This window comes from Ciona intestinalis, unplaced genomic scaffold (genome assembly GCF_000224145.3).
Source record: "Ciona intestinalis unplaced genomic scaffold, KH HT000098.2, whole genome shotgun sequence".
NCBI lineage: Eukaryota > Metazoa > Chordata > Ascidiacea > Phlebobranchia > Cionidae > Ciona > Ciona intestinalis.
Window position 1 is genome coordinate 104,048 of NW_004190420.2, and position 25,066 is coordinate 129,113.

General features: G+C 33.4%; 5 protein-coding genes and 1 long non-coding RNA gene across 8 annotated transcripts in view; 1 reads left to right on the plus strand and 5 right to left on the minus strand.

Annotated features, from left to right (window-relative positions):
* The window catches only part of LOC100187235, a 4,396-nt gene extending 526 nt beyond the window's left edge, over window positions 1-3,870 (minus strand). Inside the window, exons 1-10 of the mRNA XM_002131371.4 lie at window positions 3,617-3,870; window positions 3,388-3,561; window positions 2,845-3,078; window positions 2,457-2,572; window positions 2,027-2,139; window positions 1,598-1,711; window positions 1,409-1,511; window positions 1,229-1,349; window positions 788-883; window positions 396-569 (exon numbers count right to left, since the gene is read on the minus strand). Coding sequence (XP_002131407.1) covers window positions 396-569; window positions 788-883; window positions 1,229-1,349; window positions 1,409-1,511; window positions 1,598-1,711; window positions 2,027-2,139; window positions 2,457-2,572; window positions 2,845-3,078; window positions 3,388-3,561; window positions 3,617-3,742 — 1,371 coding nt within the window. The 5' untranslated portion in view covers window positions 3,743-3,870. The remainder of the gene's footprint in view (window positions 1-395; window positions 570-787; window positions 884-1,228; window positions 1,350-1,408; window positions 1,512-1,597; window positions 1,712-2,026; window positions 2,140-2,456; window positions 2,573-2,844; window positions 3,079-3,387; window positions 3,562-3,616) is intronic.
* Window positions 3,871-4,452: 582 nt separating this feature from the next.
* LOC113475085 lies at window positions 4,453-9,730 on the minus strand. Its single transcript, XM_026838573.1, has 11 exons — window positions 9,590-9,730; window positions 9,322-9,495; window positions 8,694-8,927; window positions 8,120-8,235; window positions 7,579-7,691; window positions 7,188-7,301; window positions 6,856-6,958; window positions 6,348-6,477; window positions 5,727-5,822; window positions 5,238-5,411; window positions 4,453-4,873 (listed from the first exon to the last, which is right to left on the minus strand). Exons 1-11 carry the CDS (start codon window positions 9,716-9,718, stop codon window positions 4,622-4,624), a joined length of 1,635 nt encoding a protein of 544 aa, XP_026694374.1. The 5' UTR covers window positions 9,719-9,730; the 3' UTR covers window positions 4,453-4,621.
* A 1-nt stretch (window position 9,731) lies between these two features.
* LOC113475086 lies at window positions 9,732-10,500 on the minus strand. The gene is made up of 2 exons (XR_003396824.1): window positions 10,436-10,500; window positions 9,732-10,217 (listed from the first exon to the last, which is right to left on the minus strand). It is a non-coding gene; the product is annotated as an uncharacterized LOC113475086 (long non-coding RNA).
* A 121-nt stretch (window positions 10,501-10,621) lies between these two features.
* LOC100182423 (glutamate receptor ionotropic, kainate 2-like) lies at window positions 10,622-17,167 on the plus strand. 3 transcript variants are annotated; one of them, XM_018815688.2, is made up of 16 exons: window positions 10,622-11,164; window positions 11,229-11,357; window positions 11,562-11,774; window positions 11,984-12,071; window positions 12,248-12,367; window positions 12,670-12,834; window positions 13,109-13,266; window positions 13,334-13,579; window positions 14,212-14,520; window positions 14,590-14,656; window positions 14,892-15,144; window positions 15,458-15,627; window positions 16,050-16,238; window positions 16,361-16,450; window positions 16,501-16,768; window positions 16,924-17,167. In XM_018815688.2, the coding sequence occupies exons 1-16, from the start codon at window positions 10,697-10,699 to the stop codon at window positions 17,087-17,089; spliced, it is 3,099 nt and encodes a 1,032-aa protein (XP_018671233.1). In that variant the 5' UTR covers window positions 10,622-10,696; the 3' UTR covers window positions 17,090-17,167. The 3 variants fall into 3 exon arrangements, with proteins under 3 accessions (XP_018671233.1, XP_018671234.1, XP_026694371.1); XM_018815689.2 differs by having other exon boundaries at window positions 15,458-15,609; XM_026838570.1 differs by lacking the exon at window positions 14,892-15,144 and having other exon boundaries at window positions 15,517-15,627.
* LOC100182471 (origin recognition complex subunit 2-like) lies at window positions 17,147-24,816 on the minus strand. Its single transcript, XM_002131479.4, has 16 exons — window positions 24,694-24,816; window positions 22,548-22,676; window positions 22,141-22,293; window positions 21,762-21,848; window positions 21,650-21,705; window positions 21,505-21,535; window positions 21,175-21,298; window positions 20,653-20,728; window positions 20,444-20,591; window positions 20,086-20,170; window positions 19,488-19,620; window positions 18,889-19,000; window positions 18,569-18,706; window positions 17,751-18,011; window positions 17,507-17,625; window positions 17,147-17,308 (listed from the first exon to the last, which is right to left on the minus strand). The coding sequence occupies exons 2-16, from the start codon at window positions 22,645-22,647 to the stop codon at window positions 17,225-17,227; spliced, it is 1,707 nt and encodes a 568-aa protein (XP_002131515.1). The 5' UTR covers window positions 22,648-22,676; window positions 24,694-24,816; the 3' UTR covers window positions 17,147-17,224.
* On the minus strand, window positions 22,919-24,153 carry LOC100180128 (transmembrane emp24 domain-containing protein eca-like). Its single transcript, XM_002131471.4, has one exon. It carries the CDS (start codon window positions 24,045-24,047, stop codon window positions 23,382-23,384), a length of 666 nt encoding a protein of 221 aa, XP_002131507.1. The 5' UTR covers window positions 24,048-24,153; the 3' UTR covers window positions 22,919-23,381.
* Window positions 24,817-25,066: the final 250 nt, after the last annotated feature.

Genomic DNA, 25,066 nt, shown 5'->3' on the forward strand with positions numbered 1-25,066 from the left:
ATCAGCTATACATAGAAAAAAAAAATGAAAAAATCCCCCAAAAAAATAATCACCCACAAAGTAACATACATGGTAACTCGTAAGCTGGGCACGAGGTGTTAAAACCGTGTGATAACGACTGTCGTTTTCCAGCCACGCGAGGATAAAGTAAGTTACATTCATTCATTCATTCATTCATTTATTCGTCTTTACAACCAAATTTACAAATGAAGACATTTTTAAGAAAATTAAAGCAGTGATAAGTTTCTTGTTTTAATAAAAAGTCCTATGTAATGCATTTTGATGCACACCTGCAAAATCGATAAAAAACTGCAGAAAAATTATCACTTTTTTTAGCAAAAATTGTTTAAATATATTCCCTGACTGACAACAGTAGAATTATGTTGGAAAAATACCTGGTTTGCAAATTCCGCTGTTCCTTTTAGCATACGTGTGTACAACTTCACCCAAAGTTGACGGGTTAAAACTTCTTTCCTTTTTATTGCCACTTGCAAAATTTCAACTACCGAGTCATAACTTATCAAGGAATATTCAAACAGGTAAGAATTTGAAGGTTCATGAGGCTCAACCTGAAAAATAAAGAAATTGATATGTAAACTATGCCAAGTTTTCTGGTATTAGTTTACCAGGTACAAGGTTAAAACAAATTTATTTAGGCATTGTAAGGAACTTTGAACCAAAATAAAGATCGTTTTGTAATAAAATAAATTTGGTATATACAAACAGTATGATTTGGCAATTTAATGTATTGTAGATTTTTGTTCATTTCAAAGTTTGGTAAACTTACTTCACTTCCAAATTCACGCAGTTGTGCCCAAGTTGCAGAAGTAATTTCATCTGGAGTTAACTTTCCATCACCATTTGTATCAATGGCAGCAATTGCCTACATAGAACAAAAAACATGTTTGCATGAAATGTAACTAAACAAAATACAGATAGCTTTTTAAACCGCGCTATTTAGAACAAATATTTTAAATACAGTAATGCAAGAAGACATCTTGTTACAGTCTCTATATATTGCAGAAAACTCTTTACAACACAAGCAAATTCAGATTTACACCAGTAAAACAATGGAAATAGTGCTTTGTTCTGCTTTTTCGTAATCCTCAACTTATAAGAATAGACAGGAAATGTGTGATGCCAATTAGCTAAGTGTGTGATCTATTAAATGACTGGCCACAAGGAACTATATAAATAACATTAAAGTGACATTCTCTCAATGCTCTACCCGATCATAACTCCCGCTGCGAATCTTCCCGTCATCTTCGCCTTCTGAGCCCCATATTTCAGCAATCGCCTCAGCAGTGACGCCACCCTCAAATTCCTCTGCTGCATGAAGAAGCGATGGTCTTGAAAAATGCAAAATTGTTAAAGGTTTAATGTTTTTACCATTATTGGGTTTGTTTACCTGTATGAACTTTCCATGTCACTTCTTCCCATTGACATCATTCCTGTACCCTGCCATTTCCACATAACATCCAAATCACTCAATGGTTTTGGAGTTTGGTAATCTGTTTAAATATTTTGTCAGATTTTTGCCATTCTCATTTTACAGATAAATTGAACATGCTATATCTTTCCTTATTTATCAAAATACCTGTTTGGTCTGTGCAGTCCGACACATCAATATGTTCAATTCCATCAAGTCTGCTGAACAATATCGACACAGCAAGATTTTGTTCTCCTTTGGAAAGCACTTGATGGTAGTAACCTAAGACAGCAGTTATTAATTGCTTTTACCAGATTCTCGGCCCAGTTATTTCTATAAGTTATAGCTGTTTCATATTATTGCCTGAAGCTCTTTTATTCTGAAGCGCAAGATATTATTCGTTCTCATAATTAAAATCATGTATCTGTTATTGCAATGGCTATAGAGAGATGTGTGTTTACGAAACAATTTCTGAAATTTTGTTTCAAAAACACAACAAAAAAGTCTTTTAAAGTAATTAGAAACGCCAAAATATTTCCTACTCTTCGTAAAATACCCAACTACATTATCCTTTATGATAAACATAAAATGTCTTACTTTTTGGAAGGAACAAGCAGTCTCCAGCATGAATGCTGAAGTTGGACCATGGAATCTTCACAATATTTGGATGTCTGTGAAGATCAACTGCATCAACATCAACTTCTGAATATCTGAATTTGGAAATGTTTAACATTGTTAAAGAATGTGACAGATTGTTAAATAGTTTAAAAAATCCGCTTTGTTTACACAGCAAGCATATTTTATCCCATAGGTTTCTTTATAAAAACACGTAAAGTTCTTTTGGACAGTTTTACAAGGTATATGAATTAAAATTGTCACTTTCAGCATATTAACCTATTAAATCTATAGTTTTTTTTTATAGAAATTCACACCTTGCACTTACTTTTATACAAAAAAACTACATTACACCAATTGAATTATTGTATACTTTCATTAATTGTATACTTCGAAATACATAACCCCTTACCCTCCAATTTCATTTTCTGGTTCCCAGTGCTTATGGATCCATTTTTCATACTTATATTCGTACAATTTCCAGTTCTTTGTTCCACGGTACAAACAGTTGATTTGATTAAAGGCATCCTAAATACAAATTTTAATGAGGTGCTATGATACTCTGTCTATACATCTTTTTTATGCAGCTTTAATATTTTGCTTTGATTTTGTAAAATCCCCAACATTCTTATGAATTTATAATGCTATATTATCATTATAATTTTTAAATATAATAATAATTTATAAAGTACTGGGAATTGCGAAAAATATATTTATTGCACAAAATGTAGTATATTTAAATGACATATCTTCATAACTTTTTTCACAGACAACAACTCAAATTCGATTTATTTATATACCTTATGAATAACACTTCTTCCACCACCACCATTCCACCAAATATCAATCTCCACAAATCTTCTTCCCATCTCACCACATGCACCAAGTGAAGGAAGCACCCCCACTTCTTTAAACATAACTTCTGGTAGTTCAGACACCATGTACATGCTTGTATTAGGGAGGTGATAGTTGTCTACAAAGTGTGAGATTGTATCTCTTCCCAAGTATTTCTCGCCAACAGGAATCATGCTGTTCTATAAAATAAACAAATATTGCTTTTCTATTAGGCATTATTGTTTTGATACATAATAATACCTTTATTTGTCTCTTCGATTAGGGTAGTGTTACTTAAAGTGTGGTCCGGGCACAGTAGCAAAAATTTAAAATATTTTAAACAAAAAGACACAATATAGCAACAAAACAACAGTTGTTAAAACATAACAATATATATTTGTTTAATACAAGTATAGCCAATTACGCTTCGAAGGGCTATATGTAATATTTATTTAAGTTAGATTATTTTGTTTGGAACTCTAATAATAAAAGAGTTGAGAATATATTACCTTTTCTTTCTTTCCTTCCACACGAACCTCCATAGTTCCATAATTCTCCTTGATATATTCATCTGTCCATAATTTAAACCCTGAGGTATCCAACATGGCACCTCGGAATATTGCAGCTTTACTTGGCTTTACATAGTTCTCATAAAAGTCGTATGGATTTGGAGCATTGTCAACCTAAAAGGTTAAATACATAACAAAGACCCCATTTAATTTATTTCTTTAAACTTACTGTAAATTCATCAATAGGAACAGTAGGCAAGGTTTGTTCTCCTAACGGCTTCAAATGTCCAACAGGATCTTCTGCGTTGCCATAGTTACTGACTAAAGCCAGATAAAGTACAACATGCAGCAACATATTGAACTTATCTGTAGAAAAATATATGCCTTGTATAAAATCAATGCACTACATATACAAATAAATCTGAGTTAATCTGCAACTTTAAAGTCGTAAACGTAATCCTAATCCTCCTAACAGTGTTTCAACTATTGCATGATAGATAATTAATGAGGAAATCATTTCAACTGGGAAACATCTGGGAAGCAGGAAATCATTTAGGAAACGCCTATCAAGAACACAATAGAAAGATTTCACAAGCAGCTGGATTGCTGACTAGACTAAAATTAAGATATTTTGCAAGGCAGGAATGCCATGCAGTGGTGCTTGTGTTGCACATGATATAACTATGTAAAACTAAAATGCAAGGTTAAGGTTAGACACAAGTTAAAAGTTATGAATAAAATCTCTTTTAAAAAAATCCCTAATAGATAACATTGCAATAAAAGATAAGACTGACCAATTTTAATATATATTAGATACAACATGCACTATAACTTTCTGAATTGTGGTTTATAATTAACTTTTGAAATACAAGGGGTTGGAAAATATGCAATTTGTAAACTGACATTCAAAACCATATAAAGTAGTTCTTATAAAGAACACAACATTAACTTTGATTTTGTTTTATAGCAATATATGCTATAAACATACATACTTATTCAATAATCCAAATTTTCCTTCACATACAAATTGCTTAATCTTACTATAATATACAGAGGACCAAAATATACCAATTTTACTGAAACTGTATTCTTATACTTGGCACAGCGAACAACACACAAAAAAGTATTTTGCAATTAAACTCTACAGTAAACAAAAATTAGTTTAAAGAATCTCATTAAAAAATATCCAAAACGATAATCTCATTGGCAACTAAATAAAAAAGAGCATCTAAAGTTACAACTCTTCTTTCCTATTTTCCGCTTCTTCCTCTTCATCCTCATAATCCTCCTCGGGTTCCTCTTCAGGATCTTCATCTTCATAATTTAATCCTATCTTCTTATCAGTGCCTGGTCTTATATCAGTAGGGGAATATTGCGGTGCCCAGTATGCAAGCCACTCCTTCAATGCTCTGTTTATCACATCCTCAGTCAGGTTACTTGTGCTCACCTCATTTATTTCCTCAGAGTCTACAAGACCTGTGAAAATCTAGAAACAGAACAAAATTGTTGAATATATGCATGAGCTTGTTTTATACAACTGTTTTATCAGCAAGGTGGGTTGTTGTTGGTATACGGGTCTAATCAGTAGAAATAAGTTAGATTCAAACCATTTTAAATATCCAGTTAATATTGATGTACAATACTAAAATGTCCAAGTGTAAGAAGCTTTGGGCTTTTATTTAGTCACAGAAATATGTAATACGTCTTTCAACCTAACTTGGGTCAAAGAAAAACTTGAAAGAATAAACTACATTATTTATTAGCCAGTACCGAGCACAACGAGTCTTCTCCATAGTTAAAACACTGAATACTAAAGCAATGGTATGAAGGCCTTTTGAAGAAAAAATTACCTGGTTTGCAAAGTTGGTTGTACCGTGCAACATTTTGGTGTAAACATTTATCCATTTTTCCCTGGTTAAGGTTTCATACTGAGGTATGATGTTGTCTAAAATCATTTTCACTTCGTCATAAGATATGTAGGAATATTCGAACTTGTATGAGTTGGATGGTTCATGTGGTTCAACCTAAATATGAATAATACATCTGTAAACTTTATTTGTCAAACAGCTGAGATAAGTAGATTCATAAACCAAGCAATCCTTTGTAAAATGTTAAAAATTTCCAGTGCAAACTTGTCTCTAAAATCATAGTTAAAGTTTTTTTTATATTTGTTAATTTAAAAATTATACTGTGTGTTATTGAAAAAAGCAACCAAGAATATTAGTATAATTAGTCTAGAACAGCAATGGAGTTCACAGGCTTACGATTTTTAAAAAACACAAATTGTGATCAAGAATGTAGCTTAGAGTTTCAGCAAATATTTAAAACTTAAAACATACTTCAAGTGCATAAGCTCTAAGTTGATCCCATGTTGCATTTTGAACTTCCTCCATTGTCAGTTTTCCATCTCCATTGGCATCGAGTACAGCAAGTGCCTGTAGGAATAATTGAATGAATGAATGAATGAATAAATGAATGTAACTTACTTTATCCTTGCGTGGCCAGAAAACGACAGTCTTAAACACGGGTGTTCTGTTTCATACACCTCGTGCCAGTCTAGGAGTTACCAAGTACGTTATGGGGGAGTGAATAGTTAAAATGTAAACTTCTAAAAAGACCTTGCAATAACCTTATTTAGTGTAAAGCTACAAATAAGTGAGTGACCAATATATCACTAAGTTGTTCTTAAAGTGTCGGCCATACATAAAACAAAAATTCCCCTTGAAAAATCACTTACAAAGTTACATTGGTGGTAACTTGTAAGCTGACACAAGGTGTATAAACACCCGTCTTATAGCAAATGTCATTTTCCGGCCATGCCTTCATGTAAAACGGTTGGTATGTATGTACAGGCCTGTATACAACATAGGACAGATATGAAATACTTGCCATGGTACATATAGCAGAACAAATAAATAGAAATAGAAGTATCTTTACAACTTTCACATCCAAATATTTACCTTGTCATAATTCCCAATACGAAGTTTTCCATCATCTTCATCTTGACCACCAGACAGCTCAGCAATGTTGTCAACCGTGAAATCCATTCCCGCTTCATTAAGATCCGCAATTGTTCGCATAAGCATTGGTCTAAACATTTGAATGTCAATTTATTGGTTGAGACATTTTTAAATCAACGTAATACCTTGTAAATCACCGAAAATCAATCAAAAGATTTTTTTATTTTCACTACTTGTCAAGATTTATACTAAATTCTAAAAGATAAATTGCAAAAAAAACTTGTGATCAGAAGGGACAGGTAAACACCTAAAATTCCTGGGTTAAAGTAATGTGTAATATAATCAAGGATAATTGTGGTAGTAACAATGAATCAGAGAGAACCCAATGTCTTTGGTTAAAATGCCTCAGGTTCAAGTTATCAAACACTTGAATATTAATTTAAAACATTAAGTCCAAATTTTAGGTTTATGTAGAGATTAAATTGTAAATAAATTTTGTTTAAGCAACCTGTATTCTCCTTCAAAATCTCCATTTCCCATGGACATCATTCCTGTACCACACCATTTCCACATCACACCTGCCTCACTTAATGGTCTAGGTATTTTGTAATCTAAAACAGTTATAAAAATATCATTGAGTTTCTGTTTACAAGAAGGGTACCGGAATAAAATAGTTAAAAGTCATAAAAAAAACTGCAAAAAAGCTGATTTATTCTATTTTAGTTTATCCAGAATATTAAAATATTCTCTTTCCAAATGGCTGGGAAGTTAGAAGCTCATATACACACAATACATATAGGTTTAAGCACTTAATATTTCAAATAAAAGTAAAACAGTAACCTGTTTGGTCTGTGCAGTCCGAAACATCAATATGTTCAATTCCATCGAATCTGCTGAACAATATCGACACAGCAAGATTTTGTTCTCCATTAGAATGAACCTGATGATAGTAACCTAAAATAACAAATGTTTGAGTCATATAAACAAACACAAAAATTGTCAGCAAATCAAAAAAACTTTGAAAACAAATATGCACAGGGCTGTTTTTTTAGGAGAAGAAGGCAGTGCTTAGATGACATTAATGTAAGATATTACTTCAATGGTTATCTTTTTGATGAATTATTCAGTTCTTCAATCCCCGGCTTGCCTACCTTGCCACACTAGTGGCCTAGTTTGGAACTTACTGGAAGTCATGCCAGAAAATTTGCAATTAAAATATAAAATTTCCTACTTTTAGGAAGGAACAAGCAGTCTCCAGCATTAATGGTGATGTTGGACCATGGAATTTTGGCAATATTTGGATGTTTGTAAAGATCAACCGCATCAACATCAACTTCTGAAAATCTGAGAGAAGAACGATTTATATTTAATTCATCACATCACTGTTGTTATTTGAATGATCAGTTAGACTCTGTTAGAGCATTTGTTTCCTAACTGACGAAACGGTTTAATGATTCTAAAAGTTTAAACATTGCATGTGCATGTTTCCGAGACCTTGGGCAAGATATTTAATGAAGATCTTAAAATTACTAAAATCCAGTAGACGCTACCAAACTTGCAGCATACAGAAAGATACCAGAAAGTCTGTCACTGAATTCACATACATGTAACACGTGAGTAAGCAAGAGGTATGTATAATATGGTTCCTGTATTATAATTACTATCCTTGCCCCAGTACGCAGGCAGAATTAGGTGCCTCTCATTTTTTATTTTAAAAAAGTGTTAGCGTAAAAAATCAGATAAAAAAATAAAATATTGTGCTAAAAACATACCCTCCCACTTCATTTTCTGGTTCCCAGTGTTTATGAATCCATTTCTCATATTTATATTCATACAATTTCCAGCTCTTTGTTCCGCGGTACAGGCAATTTAACTGGTTAAAAGCATCCTGTATGCAAATACAAGAGCTTAATGTATGGTGTAGACTGTAGAATATGCTGCTAACAAGTATCAATTAAAACAGTAACAAAATACACAAAATGTGTTCTAATTTAATACATCATAATCTCAAAAGTTTGAAAACAGCGTTCCTCAACATTTCTTGATTTGTCTTTTAGAGACATGCTTAGATTTATTTATTGTTAGAGCTTAGATTTATTTATTGTTAGAGCTTAGATTTATTTATTGTTAGAGACATGCTTAGATTTATTTATTAGCATATGTAAAGAAATGCTATGCGAAGAGTTATGCTAGTGGCACCACAATAAACTACACTGCTTCCTCAACAAATTAGAAACTGAAGTGTCACTTTCCTGCCACATGCTGTACTGTGCATGTCATGTCGCAATGTGGCATTGTGGGAGGATTGGTTAAGAAACCCTGTTTTCAACAAATATTCCTATATACCTTATGAATAACACTTCTTCCACCACCACCATTCCACCAAATATCAATCTCCACAAATCTTCTTCCCATCTCACCACATGCACCAAGTGAAGGAAGCACCCCCACTTCTTTAAACATAACTTCTGGTAGTTCAGACACCATGTACATGCTTGTATTAGGCAGGTGATAGTTGTCTACAAAGTGTGAGATTGTATCTCTTCCCAAGTATTTCACACCAACAGGAATTTTGCTGTTCTGTATGAAAAGCGTATGAATGGCAAACTTGTTGGCCAATTATATTATAATGCCATAACAGTTTGTAATTACATGCCTGTGAGCTGTATGTGACCATTTATAATTTTTTGAGCTAACTATTGTTTTTATGTTGACTGAATATGCCTTGAAACTATCTTTTGTTTATACATTTGTTGGAGCTGGCAGGATATTGGCAGTAATTTTATTATGCAAGATGAAAAACACTAGTACAACTCAGCCATTAGTAGCATCCAGAAAATAGTTTAATTTGATTAACAGATAGTTGTGATAGAAAATCCGATTGCCAAAACAATAACAGTACAGAGTGACATAATAAAATAACATGATCACAAAACAGACACACAGATATTTTTATTTAAATTAAATAGCCAACCTTTTCCTTCTTTCCCTCAGTCCGAACTTCCATAGTTCCATAATTCTCCTTGATATATTCATCTGTCCATAATTTAAACCCTGAGGTATCCAACATGGCACCTCGGAATATTGCGGCTTTACTTGGCTTCACATAGTTCTCATAAAAGTCGTATGGACGAGGAGCATTGTCTATCTGTAAGGAAAGCACAGTTTTATAATAATCTGGATTTTACACCGCATAAATTTACTATTTTAAATTAATACAGTTTCTTATTAAAATTACTTACTGTAAATTCATCAATAGGCACTGTAGGTGGAGTTTGTTCTCCTAATGGCTTTAAGTGTCCAACAGGGTCTTGTGCTTTGATACAGTTAAAGACAACAACAAACAGAAAAATCAGCCTTAGGAAAAACATACCTAAAACTGTCTGTATGGCAAAACAATAAAACTTTATAACATAACTCAAAAATGCACCACCTCCAGTTTTATAATTAGTGAAATATTTTTGGAGTTTTAAAAATTAAAAATATTTATAAATTTTAAACCAAAAATTACGTAATCTATCTGCTCATAAGTGATGATAGCAGGCAGAACATTTGATTTGCTGTCGCCATTATGCAGTAACAGGAAGTCACACAGGCGCCCATCTGAAGGAAGTCATTTGGGAGTTTAGGAACGTCGTCAGATGGTTTACCAATAGCTAATTTTCCTAGAACGTGACAGTTTAGTAAAAACCATTAAAAGCTGAATATTTAACTCTAATATTCAGGGCAAGTATATAAAACTATGCTATTTAATATTATTCAAGAAAACCCTGTTTGCTTAGCACTTTAAGTGCCCAAGCTTGGCAAACATTGTAAACTATCAAAGGTTCACTTTATTTGCACCTTCTCCACATAAAGTTTTAGTTGATTCTGCAAATATAATAAAAAGATACACATACAACCATAAAGAAAACTTAAAAAGTTTTTTTTTATTTAATTATCCAGCTGGGTATATAAATTGAATAGTTGGATATCATGTTTATTTGTATGGGTGTCCTATGTATAGCTATATCAGTTCAAAGTACTACAACCCTAGCCTTTATACAAACACGTTACAAACTATTCTCATTAGGAAACACGGCACATACCACAGAAAAGATTAACGTCTAAAATCGTTTTAGGAAAACGTGATACACCACACGTTCAACTTTCTTGCGCGGGGTTTCCCCCTGTTTTCCTTTTTTTCTTTTAATTAACCGCGCGCAAACACAAGTTGTACTGTTTGCCTTTCAAAATTCAGACACGATTTTAATCGAAAATGTGCATATAATTGGTTAATTGTCATTAAAGGTTATAGGCTTTATTCATAAATTCAGAAACTACTTGATGCTTGTGTTCAAGTAAGCTAAATGACTGCGGAATCAGCAAGTCGTTATGTCAGGACCGGGTTTTGCAGTTTTCTTTTGTTTTTTGTACTTTTGCCGTTTTGCATGTGTGAAGAAGCTACTATTGCTGAAATCGCCGTTATATATCCTGCTCCACGTAACCTAACATTTGAAAGCTCTATGCAATGCGTCACGCAGTACATTAACGCGAACATTTTGCAAAATGTCACACTTCGTTTGCAAACAAACATCACAACTCTTGAATACGATCACACAGGAGTCAATGCATTTAAAGCTGGCCTAGCTCTTAACAAGAGAAGTGGAGTAATGGGTTTACTGGGTCCCATACATACGAACGATGTAACAGTACTTCACTCACAAATTGCTGCAATGAACATTCCACAGATTGTTCCTATTTCACGCGTCACAACAAAGAGTTATATGTCCCATTTTCCCATGTTAGTAAAAATGACCAAGGGATATATGAATCAGGTATTAATTTAATCACAAATTCGCATTTTTAAATTGAATACAAGCTTATACATCGCTTCTACAGGTTTCCGCAATGGTGGATTTGATTCTTGAAATGCAGTGGAAAACTGTTGGCATCCTGATAGAGAACAGCGAGTATTATCGAGACATTTCTAGAAACTTCTACCCAAGTGTAAGAGCTGCTAACATAACTGTAAGTTGCGTTTTATATCCTTCTAGTTATTATTCTAATAATTTAATATAACATGTACATGATATTTCTGTGTATAGCCTACAAAGTTTTGGATTTTTTGGTAATTGTATAATTTTACTGGAAAAGTTTTTTTTGCAAAAATTGTATAAAGATAAATCTGACAATAGAAAAATATTATGTAAATAACAGGTTTAAATAACCCAGGTGAAGTTTTTCATTTCATTCAATGAAGTTGGCATTGGAGTAGCGGATACCAAAGAAGAAATGCAAACTATAAAAAAATCTGGTCAACGTGTTATTTTACTTTTAACAAGCGATAGATTGGTTAATTCTGTGCTTGATGAAGCTAAAAACTGTGGTCTTACCAACTCAGAATGGGTGTGGTTGTTATGGGCTGATATTGTTAATACTATGAAGGTGAAATTCATTTTTAATCATTTTGAATCTTACACAGTTTAATGTTGGAATTTTTACATTATTTTTAAGTATTTAATTTTACCACACAATTTACTGACGTATTGGTTGAATAGCAATTACCATAGTACTTGAAACAATACCTAGACAGAATAAAATCAAAATGGCAGTTGTAAATAAATCGTTGGATTTAAACTATCTATACGTTCCAGGGTATGCAAAGTTTGGAAGTCCAATCAGGATTTGCATTGGTTCAAACATTCCCCTCTACAAATTTAAGTGAAACATTAAAAACTTGTGGTAAATATTAAATATATATATTATATATATTTGTATTTTAAAATGTGTTACACCCTTGCTTTATTACGCTACAAGTATAAATATCATTTGTTTTCCATTATATAACATTTATTGGAAAGATCAAATAAAGTTATTTTTCTAATATATTTTAAGTTAAACTATTTTTATACTTTCAGAGATTCCACATAACTTTGTATTTCGGAAATACATGGATAGTCTGTTTGCATTTGCCTATGGATTAAAATCATTGTTTAGTGAAAATAGAACATCTGTAAAGGCACCAACAGCAGGGATAAGTTAGTAGAAATTTTATTATAATTGCATTGCAGCAACCTTATTTATGGTAATTTCATTTGTACTGTACTGCTACCAAGTCACCATTACCATAATCAGAGCTGTACTAATTTAGATAACAAAGCAAATAGTTCATTTTAATTTTAAAGTATTTTGCAACTACCAGAATGCCATTTTGTTAAACCTGTAATATCATAAAGCCTTCAAAGGCCGTGTTAGATACTGAACGAAATATAACCCTGATTTGCTACTTATCATAAGTTGTATTTAGAACTCACTTGACCAGTTATTATTTATATTATAGGATGGGAAAATGGTCGACTATTCCTGGAACATATTCTTTCCAACCATCAGTACAATGAAGGAATTGCCAGTCACAAAATAGAGTTTGATGTTAAAACTGCAGAAGTTTTGTCAACACCCACGTTTGATGTGGTTCATTTGCATAATAGTTCATGCCAAACTGTGGGTAGGTTTTGTAAATTTAAAAAATTAAATTAAAGAAAAAGGGGGTTTATAGTAAAAAAAGTAATGTATAGTAAATAAAGAAAGTGGTGTTTTAAGTTTGATGTTTTTTTAAACCATGCTTATTTGGCATGATAACAGCCTAGTTTACTTTTTCTGTTATTTTCTAGAATTATATGCTATAAAAAAAGGCTGTCTGTAGAGGTAACTGTATTGGGCCTATTACCTACCCACCTAAGGCATTACTGTTTAAACTAAAACCTTATGATTTTTTAAAGGTAATTGGTCAATGACTTCAAGATTAAGCATGAACAACCAAAGCAAATTAACTGCATTGAAAAACAATTCTTTTAACTTGAACAACATGCTTAAGAACAGTAAAATCCGTGTGATAACTATGAATGCACCTCCATTTGTGATGCAAGAAGATGAAAATGTATTGTAAAGTCTCGCTTGTACATAATATACTGCATCTTTTTTACTGTTCAGTCTTTTACTTATAGGTCGCCAACAATACATATACTGGCTATTCGTTTGAATTGTTCAGGAAGTTGCAAGAAGATATCGGTTTCACATACGAAGTGTTGACTATGCCTTCTGGAGTGTTTGGCGCCCGTGACCCATTATCTGGACAGTGGAACGGACTGATTGGTCAAATTGTAGATGGTCTTGCTGACATTGCAGTTGGCCCATTCACATTAACAGCTGAGCGTTCTAAAGCTGTCGATTTTACTGAAGTGTTTTATAAAGCGAGTATTTAGCATTAATTTTCATATTCCTATAGACGGTATACAGTAAGCTATGCATATGGTACCATAGCACAGCATACTGCATATATGAGATATGTGTCAAAAAATGAATGAATGAGTTTAACTTACTTTATCCTCGCGTGGCCGGAAAACGACAGTGGTTATCACACGGGTTTTAACACCTCGTGCCAGCTTACGAGTTACCATGTATGTTACTTTGTGGGTGATTATTTTTTTGGGATTTTTTCATTTTTTTATGTATGGCTGATATTTTAAACAACCCATTATTGACCACTGGGTTGGAGCAATTGCTGTTAAGTTTCTTGCCCAAGGACACATACGCCCACAATGGTAGCAGCAACGAGCCTTGAACCCATTACCTCTGGGTTACATGCAGGCGCGCTAACCGCCATACTACGGCGCCGTACAGAAAATTTATGTTTACAAACACAATAACACCTCACTGTTAGATTGTGCGACCCATGTCTTTGTTATGTAGGTATACCAGCTTAAACCATCTAAAACATATGCAAATTCATTACACAAAACGTTCAATTTAAAGCCAACTTAAACTATTTAAAAACACATAAGCAAATTTATCAGCCATGTTTAAATTCAAAATTAAACCACAGACCAATCTTAAGTACATCATCGACATTCAAGCTGCTGGAGGAATGATGTCCGGGTATGATCGTTATGGATTCCTTCGTCCTTTCACATGGACTCTGTGGCTCGTGATCGCAATTTGTGTTCTTGTGGTTGGCATCTTCTTTACTCTCGTCTCACACCTTAGTCCGTACGGAGCTCACGGACATTATTTTCAAAGTGATGAAGCTGAAGCAGCCAACATCCGGATGGAAAGAAGAAGAAGTAGCGTGATTGGGGTTTCATCCTCTTCTTTATTCCGGAGGAGGTCATCTTCAATCTTCCCAAAGCAAGAGGTAAGTGTCAACAATATTTGTTTGTCTTTGTTTTCGTATTATATTTAAACTGTGAATGTTCCTTCGCAGAAGAATGAAAACAAACAGAGAGATTCAGTAAGAATAAAAAAGGAAGAGTCGAGAGACAGAAGCGTCGGTTGGTATTAATATAAGCTTAAGTATTACAAATTGCTATTGAGATGTAGACCTTGATCAGTGGTGGAGTTGAATAAGGTAATTTATAATCCCCCAAAAAGTGCAAGCTACTTGCCTAGAGATATTAAGCCAGTGTTATTCCCTCTAGTCAGACACAATTTAAGAACTTCTATGATTACATCTATAACTATATAACAGTGTTTGCAACGATATATAGCTAATAATAAAAACAACAGACAGACAGATTGCTTCCAAACCAAATGTAACTGATGATGATGAAAGTGATGAAGAGAGCAGAAGTAAAGCTCAGCGTCAGATGTCACTTAGCAATGCACTTTATTTCGCTTGTGCTGGTTTGTTATGGCAGAGTCCAGAGAGTGTCCCACGCGCACCGTCGGCACGAATTGTTGCAGCTATTTGGTACATGGTCGGCGTGATCATCGTAGCATCTTACACTGCGAATATGGTCACCTTCGTTTCTATTAAAATGTGAGGTTTGGTAGTAAAATGCAGATGTTAGTTTTTGAGGTTTACAACTAGTAGTGTGATCCTTATTTGTTTTAAATACAAAATCTAAGATCATCCCAAGGGAATGTGTTATGCTGATGGTTTCATTCTTTTCAGGTTTCCTGTAGTGTTTAACCATACCAACTTCATTTGTGAGATCGAATAAATGTTATTTTTGACTGGTCAAGATTTTTGCTGCTGTGGCTTTTGATTTTTTTTATTTCATATACTTGCAGCACAATACTCAATAACTTGTAGCATACTAGTTTTTCTGCAATGACATTTTCTTTAATAGAGAAGCCTCACACTTGTTGAATGTTCGTGAACTGGTAGCTCAAACCCATGTTCCTCCAGGCACCATATCATCAAGCTCAGTTGAGACTTTATTGAAGACTTCACAGTATCCTATTGCTGAGAAACTTTATGATGCGATTCTGTTAGACCCACGTATGCCTGGTTATAAATGTATATAAACCTCTTTTTTAAATAACATGCTATATTTAATTAAGATCTATTTGACTTCGGCGTAAATGTTTTATTTAAAGCTTACTTTTAAAATTACTATGTATTCTATATAGTAGTGTGGGGGAAGATGGGATACCTTTTTATTCTATTTTCGCTGCCCATTTGGCAGTAATTAAAGAACATTCAAAGAATTATAAAACCATATTCCCCTGACACCCTTAGGTTGCTGTTAATTGTTTAAAACACGAATATTTGGATATTATAGGCTAAATCAGGATATTTGGATATTATAGGCTAAATGTGTCTTATCTTTCCCTACCTCACTATATTATTAATGTGCTATAAGACTTCCATAGAAAAGGTCCAATTTTTAACTTAAATCACATTGGTTTGTATTAAGTTTAACACATTCCCCTTTGAAGATCACACACTGCAGCCGAATCAAGAAAAAGCATTAGAGCAAGTGAGGATTGGTAAGCTTGCTTTTGTATGGGAAGGAGCCTTGTTGGACCATGCTGCCTTGGAATCTGATTGTCATTTAAAAACAGTTAAACTGGGATTTGGACCGACATCATATGCATTTGTTCTGAAACAGGGATCGCCATACAGAGGTGATTTTAATCTTTGGTATAGATTTAAATGTTTTAGTGGCTTATTTACCAGGATATGAATCACTATCCATAAAATATAACTCTTCTTACTTTCTTTGTAATAACTGTAAATATAATTTCAGAGGAACTATCAAAGCACATAAAAATTCTTGCCAAAAACGGATACCTTGATGAACTGAACAAAAAATACTTCTCTCAGACTTGCAGCCATGGTAATTAATTATGTTACGACCTCAAAATCAAAACTAACAAAGCTTAACAGGTTTGGCAGAAGACGACAGTAATTCTGTGACCGCAATAAGCTGGTTAAGTCTCATTGGTGTTTTGGATTTATTATTGCTCTCTGCTGCTCTGAGTGTCATAGTTCTTCTATTTGAGTGGATCGTGGCTTCGATTTCTGATATCGACAAAACAAATCCTAGAGCACCTGCTACTTTCTCTAGAGCATTTGCAGCCAGGTGGAGAAGAATGGTACAAGATGCTAAGAGGAACTGGCTCCCATTTAAACATGCGCGTCTTCATTGGAACAAGTGAGGCAATGTTACAACTACAACAAACTCAATGTTAACTTTTGGTTTTAGTTTTTCATTTAGAATTGCAGGAAAAAAACTAAATGTTTCATAAACCTAATCAAAATAGTGCTGTCACGGATATGTATAAACATGCTACATAAATTTCGTTGCAGTAAGATGGGAAAGAAAGAAGTTCCAGTTGTCAATGCAATTGAACCTGATCAGTGGAAACGGTATACAACTTCAACTGATGCCATAAACCTCAAACCTGGTCAATCAATTTCTAATCCAGAACTGTTTGAGAATGACCTTCAAGATTCTCTGCGTCTTCATGAATAGAGTTTTTTATGTTTCTGTTTTTTCTGTGTTATGTTTAATTTCTTTTGTTCAACAAAATTAAAAAAACCTGACAGTTTCAGATGTATTAAAAAAATATGGTGTCCTATAGAGAAGTGGCAGTAATAATATCAACTTTTACTGATTAAAGTCATATTCAAGATATTCTTTCAAGGTGGTTGGATCCAAAGGTACCGACAAATATTCCCCACCATCACTACCCTGTAAAAAACAAAAGGGCATTTTTATTGCTACTATAGGCAAACGTTTGGTGTATGTGGTCTATAAGCTGTTTTTTGGAATGTAATGTGTATTGAAATTGCTGATGGCCTACATCTTACTGATGATAGACATTAGTAGATTCACAACTAATTGTTTTGTAAACATATGTAAGGAATCTTAAAAACAGACTTGACATACCTTGTGAATATTAACCAACTTATGATCTACAAATTCTGTAAGATGAGCTTTCAAAGTCAGCTCGCTGTTCACAAGAAATCTTTCGCGGCAAATTCGGTAGAGGTCCGTAAATGAGAACGCTGAAAACAATTTTTTTTTCATGGTTTTTTAGGCAAATATAATTTGCATTTTCCTAAATACTTATGTTTTCAATATACTTAACTAACCAAAATGTTGAAAATAAACCCCCACAACAGATGCTTACCTTCCTGGGTTTCTTCCTCATCCTTTTCTTCCAGTTGATGTTCGATGAGAATCTTGAAAACTCCTCGAGCATTTGATGTCAAACTCTTGGCAACGTGCAGGAGGCCACTGAGTGCAAGGGCTGCTCCACGAGCACCAAGACCAGCCCCAGCACTGGAAAGCAACAATGAACCTTCATAGGAAGTTTCAGCTGTGTACGATGCATAGGTTGTCACATCGTGCCACAACCATCTGAATCTTGTCAGTTTCGACTGATCCCATGCTGAAAATAAATATGAGGTTCACGTCATGCATATTTTTGTTGTTTAAATCCGGTGGTCATATATTGGTTGTTCAAATCGTCAGACATAAAAAATAACAAAACATACAGATATTTATAAGCAAGCACTAGGTGTCGTTGCACTGCCAAGCAAAATAAAAATATATTTTTTGGCGGCGTGGCACAGTTGGTTAGCGCGCATGCCTCAAACCCAGAGGTAAAGGGCTCAAGGCTCGTCGTTGCTACCGTTGTGGGCGTATGTGTCCTTGGGCCAGATACATAATGGTAATTACTCCAATCTAGTGGTCAATAATGGATTGTCCAAATTATCAGCCACACATAAAAAAATGAAAAAATCAACAAAAAATAATCAGGCACAAAGTAACATACTTGGTAATTCGTAGTTTGGCGTGAGGTGTATTAAACAGAACACCCGTGTTATAACGACTGTCATTTTCCGGCCACGCGAAGATAAAGTAAGTTACATTCATTCATTCATTCATCATTCATTCATTCACATTTATTTTTGTATATATATTTAACATGGCAATGTAACTCACCCAGAGGTGCATTGATATGGTCAATTGAAGCAATAATATGAATCCTTTTAATATCGGCCAACTTGCATAGAGCACCTTGTGAGTTGGATGTACGTAGTGGAGCACCATCAATGTTGTGTATGATAAGAAACAAGTGATCTGTATTTCATGATTGTTAAGGTAAAACAATATTGTTATAATATTTAGGATGGGAAATTGAAACTTATGCCGGCACATTTATCATTGAAGCAGTTTTTTACCCATAGCATGTTTTAACACATGTCAAATTATAACTGTTTTAAATAATTTTATTTGATATACATAAGTAATAGTAGATGTACCAGACTTTTCATCATCACTGTTGTAATGTTTGGTAATAGTGTTCAACATTTCATCTTGACTATGAGCTGCTGTGGTTTCATCTAAGATATCTTCACATATCGATGTAAGGATCTGTATGTTTGTATTTGTTACCTTTATCTAAATTAAGTTAAGAAGTACAAGCCTTATACTTGTAAAATAAACTATTTAATGTAATATAGTAAAAAATATTACCATGTATTACTGTATTATTAAAATATTACCATGTATTTCTTAATAATAAAAATATTACCATGTATTTCTTAATATTACCATGTATTACTGTACATTTCATTATCTGGTTGAACCATTAAGACTGTACATTTTAAGATTTAATCATGTTTTGCAGTTTTAATGTGTTTTTAAATATTTATTTAGTTATTTAGGGCTGATAATATATAGACTGTAGAAAACACATTCAGACAAATTGTCGCTTATTGATCATCCAAACTTTTTTACCCATTACAAACAATTTTTGCCCACACTAAAATACTGTAAAAAGGAAGCTTTTGGATGTAGCGGTAAAGCCACAGTGTAAGTATGTAATTATACAAAACCTTATCTAACCGCTCCAACTTACAGACTTAATAGTTAAACCAGGAAAAAATCCGTTGAGGATAAGTTTATTTTGGTTTTTAAGCATTGAGTCACAGAAGGAATGAATAATTTGTCTCTTCGAGCCCAAACCAAACAACAGCAAGTTAAAGTTGGAACTGGAAGGAAGCCGTAATTACATTATTTAAAATTATGAAATGTATATTAAAATTTATTTTGACAGTTTAACAACTAAATGAGAGTAGCAAGGCTAAGACAGTTGTATGGATATGGGTGTAAGTTACTATGTATGTAATCTTTAGATAATTGCATTTTCTGGGTATTTCTTAAGACTGAAAATTTGGACAATCCATTACCACTATGTTAAGTGTCTTGCCCAAGGACACACAGGCACCAATAAGGATTGTAAACTTGAACATTGAACTCGTATTCTTTGGTTATGATGTGATCATCCTACCATTATACCAAAACGCCAGACAAATATTAATAAATACTTAAATGGTAATGCTAAAAAACTTATTTAAAGTTAGGCGCGGTTGACACCAAGTTAGCTTTTAATGTTTTTACTTTTTATATTATCATCAGAATGTAATCTTTTCTGGGCCCATTAATTGAAGACTCACCATAAATAAAACATCCATTCTCTGAAACATGATTTGTAACCATCAAATAATTTTGCTTTTGCAACATCTACATTAGAAGCTTCATCTAAATATTAAACAGGTTTTGGAATTTAAGGGAACTGAGATTCGGATTTTATGTAAAAAAGGTAAACTATTTTGAACCTTCATATATTCACTGATGTGTTGCTAAACTTGCTATTACAAGTAAACATAGAGATAAATTCCATACACCAAAGTTGCCAAGCCAAAATACTAAAAAACAAACATCAAGCAGTATTCTATGTGGGTAAGCCAGGAGGTTTAAAAATTAGCCCATTACCCTACCAAATAATGCTTAAGTTTGACATTTTCTCTCCACCTTTTGAACTGTGCTTTTGAAGTGCAGTGTTAAGTTGGTCAGGGTCCATTCTTGGATTCTTAAGTTTTTGCAAAGTGTGGTCTGACGTAACTTTTGCTTTCCCCTTCTTCCCACCATGAGCATCAAAATATAATTCCCTTTCTGACGGCTGCAAATATTTTTTTTAAAGCCACACATCAAAACATGACCAAATGTTAAAAAGTTGTTACTAATTTTAATCTTGGTGAAGTTCTATTGGTCGTTGATTGTCTCCTTTCGTCAGTTGATTCAGAAGGTACTTTTAACCTGTTATGGATTAGGGGTAACATATGCATAAAACCAGGCTAGAAAAGAAATTCTCATGGTTAATTTTTTAAACATGCATTAAAATTACTAAGGTAGTATAGTAAGGTGGGGAAAAACTGGAGACATTTAGCACATATTAATATTATCCAACTGCCAAGATCGCGTTTTAAAGAATTAACAACTCCATTTTAGAGTCGTGTGGATACGGTTTCATAATTTTTTGAATGTTCTTTATTTACAACCAAATTGGCCGAGAAAATAAATGAAAATGTGTCCCATCTTCACCCACTTCACCTCATATTTAACAAGTATATATATAACACTCAAATTCAGACACATTTTTTTTAATTTTACTTTACACAGAAGATTGAACTTGACCCATGGGGGTATTGAGTTTAACAACAACACTAATCAATAAACTTACATGTGAAGGATAAATAACTTACTGAGATCTATCTTCTTCTTCTGCCTCTTCTGAGTGATCCGTATTACTCTCATCCTCACTGCAATCATTGCCACTTGAGGATTCATTTTCTTCTTGTCTCAAACGAAGAGAGAATTTTCCATCACCTGATGTGAATACATTATAAACAATGTTAAAAATCTAACTGTTGTGTTCTTTCGTTAAAGTAGGCTTTCCACATGCCATTATGCATATTTTCTTCAAATTTAAACAATAATAATTTTTGTCCTTTCATTATATGTTGTATGTTTGGTGTAACAGTCACAACTTTTATTTAAAAGATTCTGTAATTTTCCAACTAAACCATGATAACCTTTTTTTCTTGGGGTTTGCTTCTTCTTTGTCTGAAAAAAACAACAAAAAAAAACAGTGTTAAAAAATGTAAGATACTGCTTAATAAATAAAACGTATTAAAGAATTAAAATAACGAAGCACTGTTAAACATTGTAATATTTTACCTCAGTGGTATTCCCTCCCAACTTCCCCGCTCGACTTTTTCTTGCCGACTCTTCAGCTGTTTGGGGTACAAGGTTACAATTTGCTTTTACAGAACTTGATATACATTCTTACCAAATTTGTTCATTTGCTTGGATTTTTTGGGAGTTTTAAATGAATACAAGTTCATGCTGTCTTTATTTACGGGTTGTGCTTGAGGTTCTAATGTAATAGGATTGGTTATTTCAATAGAACAAATAATTTTTTTGTTCAAATAACTTTATAGTTTTTAGTTTATAATATTTGCCTCAATCAGACCATGAAAACTTTGCATAAACAGAACTTTTTCAGTTTTATCATTTACATTACTTGTTTAACCTCAAAAAGTTAAAAAAAAGCAATTTCAAATATGTATTGTTTAGTGCTTAGTTAAGATTACTTATTTTAAAACAAAAATGTATATATATGTAAATAATTTTTTTTTCATAAAAAGTGAAAGAATTATATTGTTTACCTGGATCAGCATGTTTGGTTGGGTCGTGGAGTTTTACTTTCTTTTTCCTTGTTGACTTTGGTGCAGGAGTTTTTACATTCTCCTGATTTTCTTTCCCCCCCTTTCCAAACGCAGGTGCAAGCTGGTTAGCTTCAACCAGGGCAATTCCTTTTGCTTTAATGTTAAATACAATCCAGACTTAGTAATGCAGGATTAGTAAGCCAAAGGTATAATAATCCCATTTAAACTTTTCCAGCATTATATATCATCAAATGACTGGTAATACAAAAAATTAAAATAGTTGCTTATGTACTTCGAAGACAAATATTACAATAATTAGAATTTTGCACTGATTTTTGTTAGGCATTGAATTTTATTTTAATTGTTTGATCTTCTGTATCAGCCACACAGAAGTAGAGTCTACATACCTACTGCTTTCTTTTTTGGCCCAACTCCCTTGATATGTTTCCCCACATCGTCATTGCCAACATAAACTATGGGAACTGATGTATTTTCATTTGCATTCATGGTACTTGCTGTGAGTGGAAGTAATAAACCTAAAAAATAATACTTTTGGCTACTAAAACGCATATTGCTTATATAAATATATAACAAAAAGTAGCCTAACTATAAAGTTTTGTTCTCTACGCAAAAAAAAATTCATAAGTGCTTTTGCTGTCTATTTAAAAATGATTCGAGAAGATGTCCTTTTTTTAGCACTGGGCATACACTATCTAAGTACATCTCAAGACTCACACCCTGCCTGTGCTGCAAATGGACAAAAAAAATACAAAACCAGTCACATGCACCAAATTTTATTTATTATTTACAACACATACTCTGTAAAACAAACAGTTCTTAGCAAGGCAAAACATAACATGACAACACAGTAAACAGAAACATTGGCAATGTAGTGGCAACTTTCATATGCAACATTAGAATCTGTGAGAAATGACAACTTACACGTACAACAATGAAAACGTACACAATTTAAAACGTCAAATTGTCAATGAAAAGTGAAAACATTTACGATCCAGAGCTACATAGATACTTGCTCTGGTGGATGGAGTAATTTATAACACGATTGCACATTGTGTTGGTACTTAGGGAGAACGACTATGGTTCAAATTATTTAAACTACTTGTTATAAAATATACAGCAAATATAACATTTTACAACATAAAGGTACAGCACATGGAACAAGACTTGTCTTGATGAAAACTAGAAAAGTGACACAACAAAACATTGTGGGGCAATTTAAACTAAACCAATTTTTTTGTGATGAAAAAGCTTTTTAAATGCCTCATTTGAAAGAGCCCTGAGCCTACCAGCACCAAGCATTGTGCAAGGGACCACCAGACAACATCGTAGTTGATTCTCGAGCTCGTTTTGCGGAAAACCTTTTCTCTGAACCTTTGGTAGTTCTGGTTTTTCTGGACGATTTTAATTTGATCAATCAGATGTTGAATCCTCTGTTCAAGCGCAGCCATTTGTCCTTTCTCTGCTGTGACTTCTTCATCAGCTGCATGTTCTCCTGATTGTATGTCAAAGAACACCCTCATTCTCCGTCCACCGAACCACTTGGTGGTGTTAGAGTACATACAAATCTCATGATCACCCGCTGAGTGTGAAGTGAAGTAAAACATTCCTTCGGGACCATAAGTTTTTGAAAGCACAACCTTTTTGTCTGGATCTGAAATCTCAACGTGCATTCCTAGATCAGGTGGTGAGAACTTGAAGGCATTTGCCTCCTGGTTATACACCATGGTCTTGTACTTGGCGGTCAACATGGTCTCCTCTGCTATATCCTCAATGAAGCATTTTTTCTCCCTCTCTCCAACGTGAAAGTAGATAGCAGACGTTACTTGCACAAATAACAGCAAACCGCAAACCCCTACTAACTTCATATTGCTGTTTCTATACAACATTCACATACAAAGATACCCAATTAACAATTTATAAAACCAACAATATAAAATTCAACCCTTTCCTTATCAGATTAACTACCAACAACCTATATAACACTATATGAAATAACCCATTTTGCAACTGTATTAAACCTCAAATAAATCCAACAGACAGCTATAGAAGAGACCAAACAGCAGGCAACACTCAACAGGCTGTATGCAGAACGAAATAGGAAGTAGCAGCATATACAGGAAATGGGATGAGCGTGCGTGGCAGACAGTCTCTTGATTTTCTCTTCAGCCATGCTAAAAGCTTACGTGTCCAACTCAATGATTAAATTACCAAATAAAATACTGTCTAATCTAATTGAACCTGTCTAAAGATTTGGTAAATTGCAAGCTAAGCTGTATAAGAAGTAATAACAAACCGTTTAAATATTAGAATAGTGACGAAAAATTAACTGAATACAGATAAAAGCGTATCATTGTACTTGTACATACGCTTGAAATGCATGCATTTAATAAAAAATTAACAAAAACAAAATGTTTTTGCATAGAAGTATAGCAAATAAACTTGTAAAATACGTTCCGATTTATTAGAGCTTACTTTAACGCTACACTGCAAACGTGTATTTTATTTGGTGTTAATAAATGTTTGGTAAATTACCTGGTAGCTCAGAAGCTCAAAACCAAAATGTTGTCCGATTCAATTAGAAATTCTTCGTTTGAACTTCATATTTACAATGAAAATGCATGTTTTCACTTGTATTTCGGAAACGGGAAATCCCCTGATCGTAAATACTGTAAATACTTTATGTAATATAAAAAAAACACAAATTAAATTAATTATAAAATAACAAATTTCAATGATTTAAAAAAATGTTAAATACACTTTAAAAACCTCACGAATCCAAAATACACTTCTTTGGGCGAATAAATTAATAGATTCTAATTATGCGAACTCCCCTAATTCCAATCAAATCTAACTTTTGCACAAATAACGTATAGTTTTTGACCAATGAGATTGCTGGATTTCATCC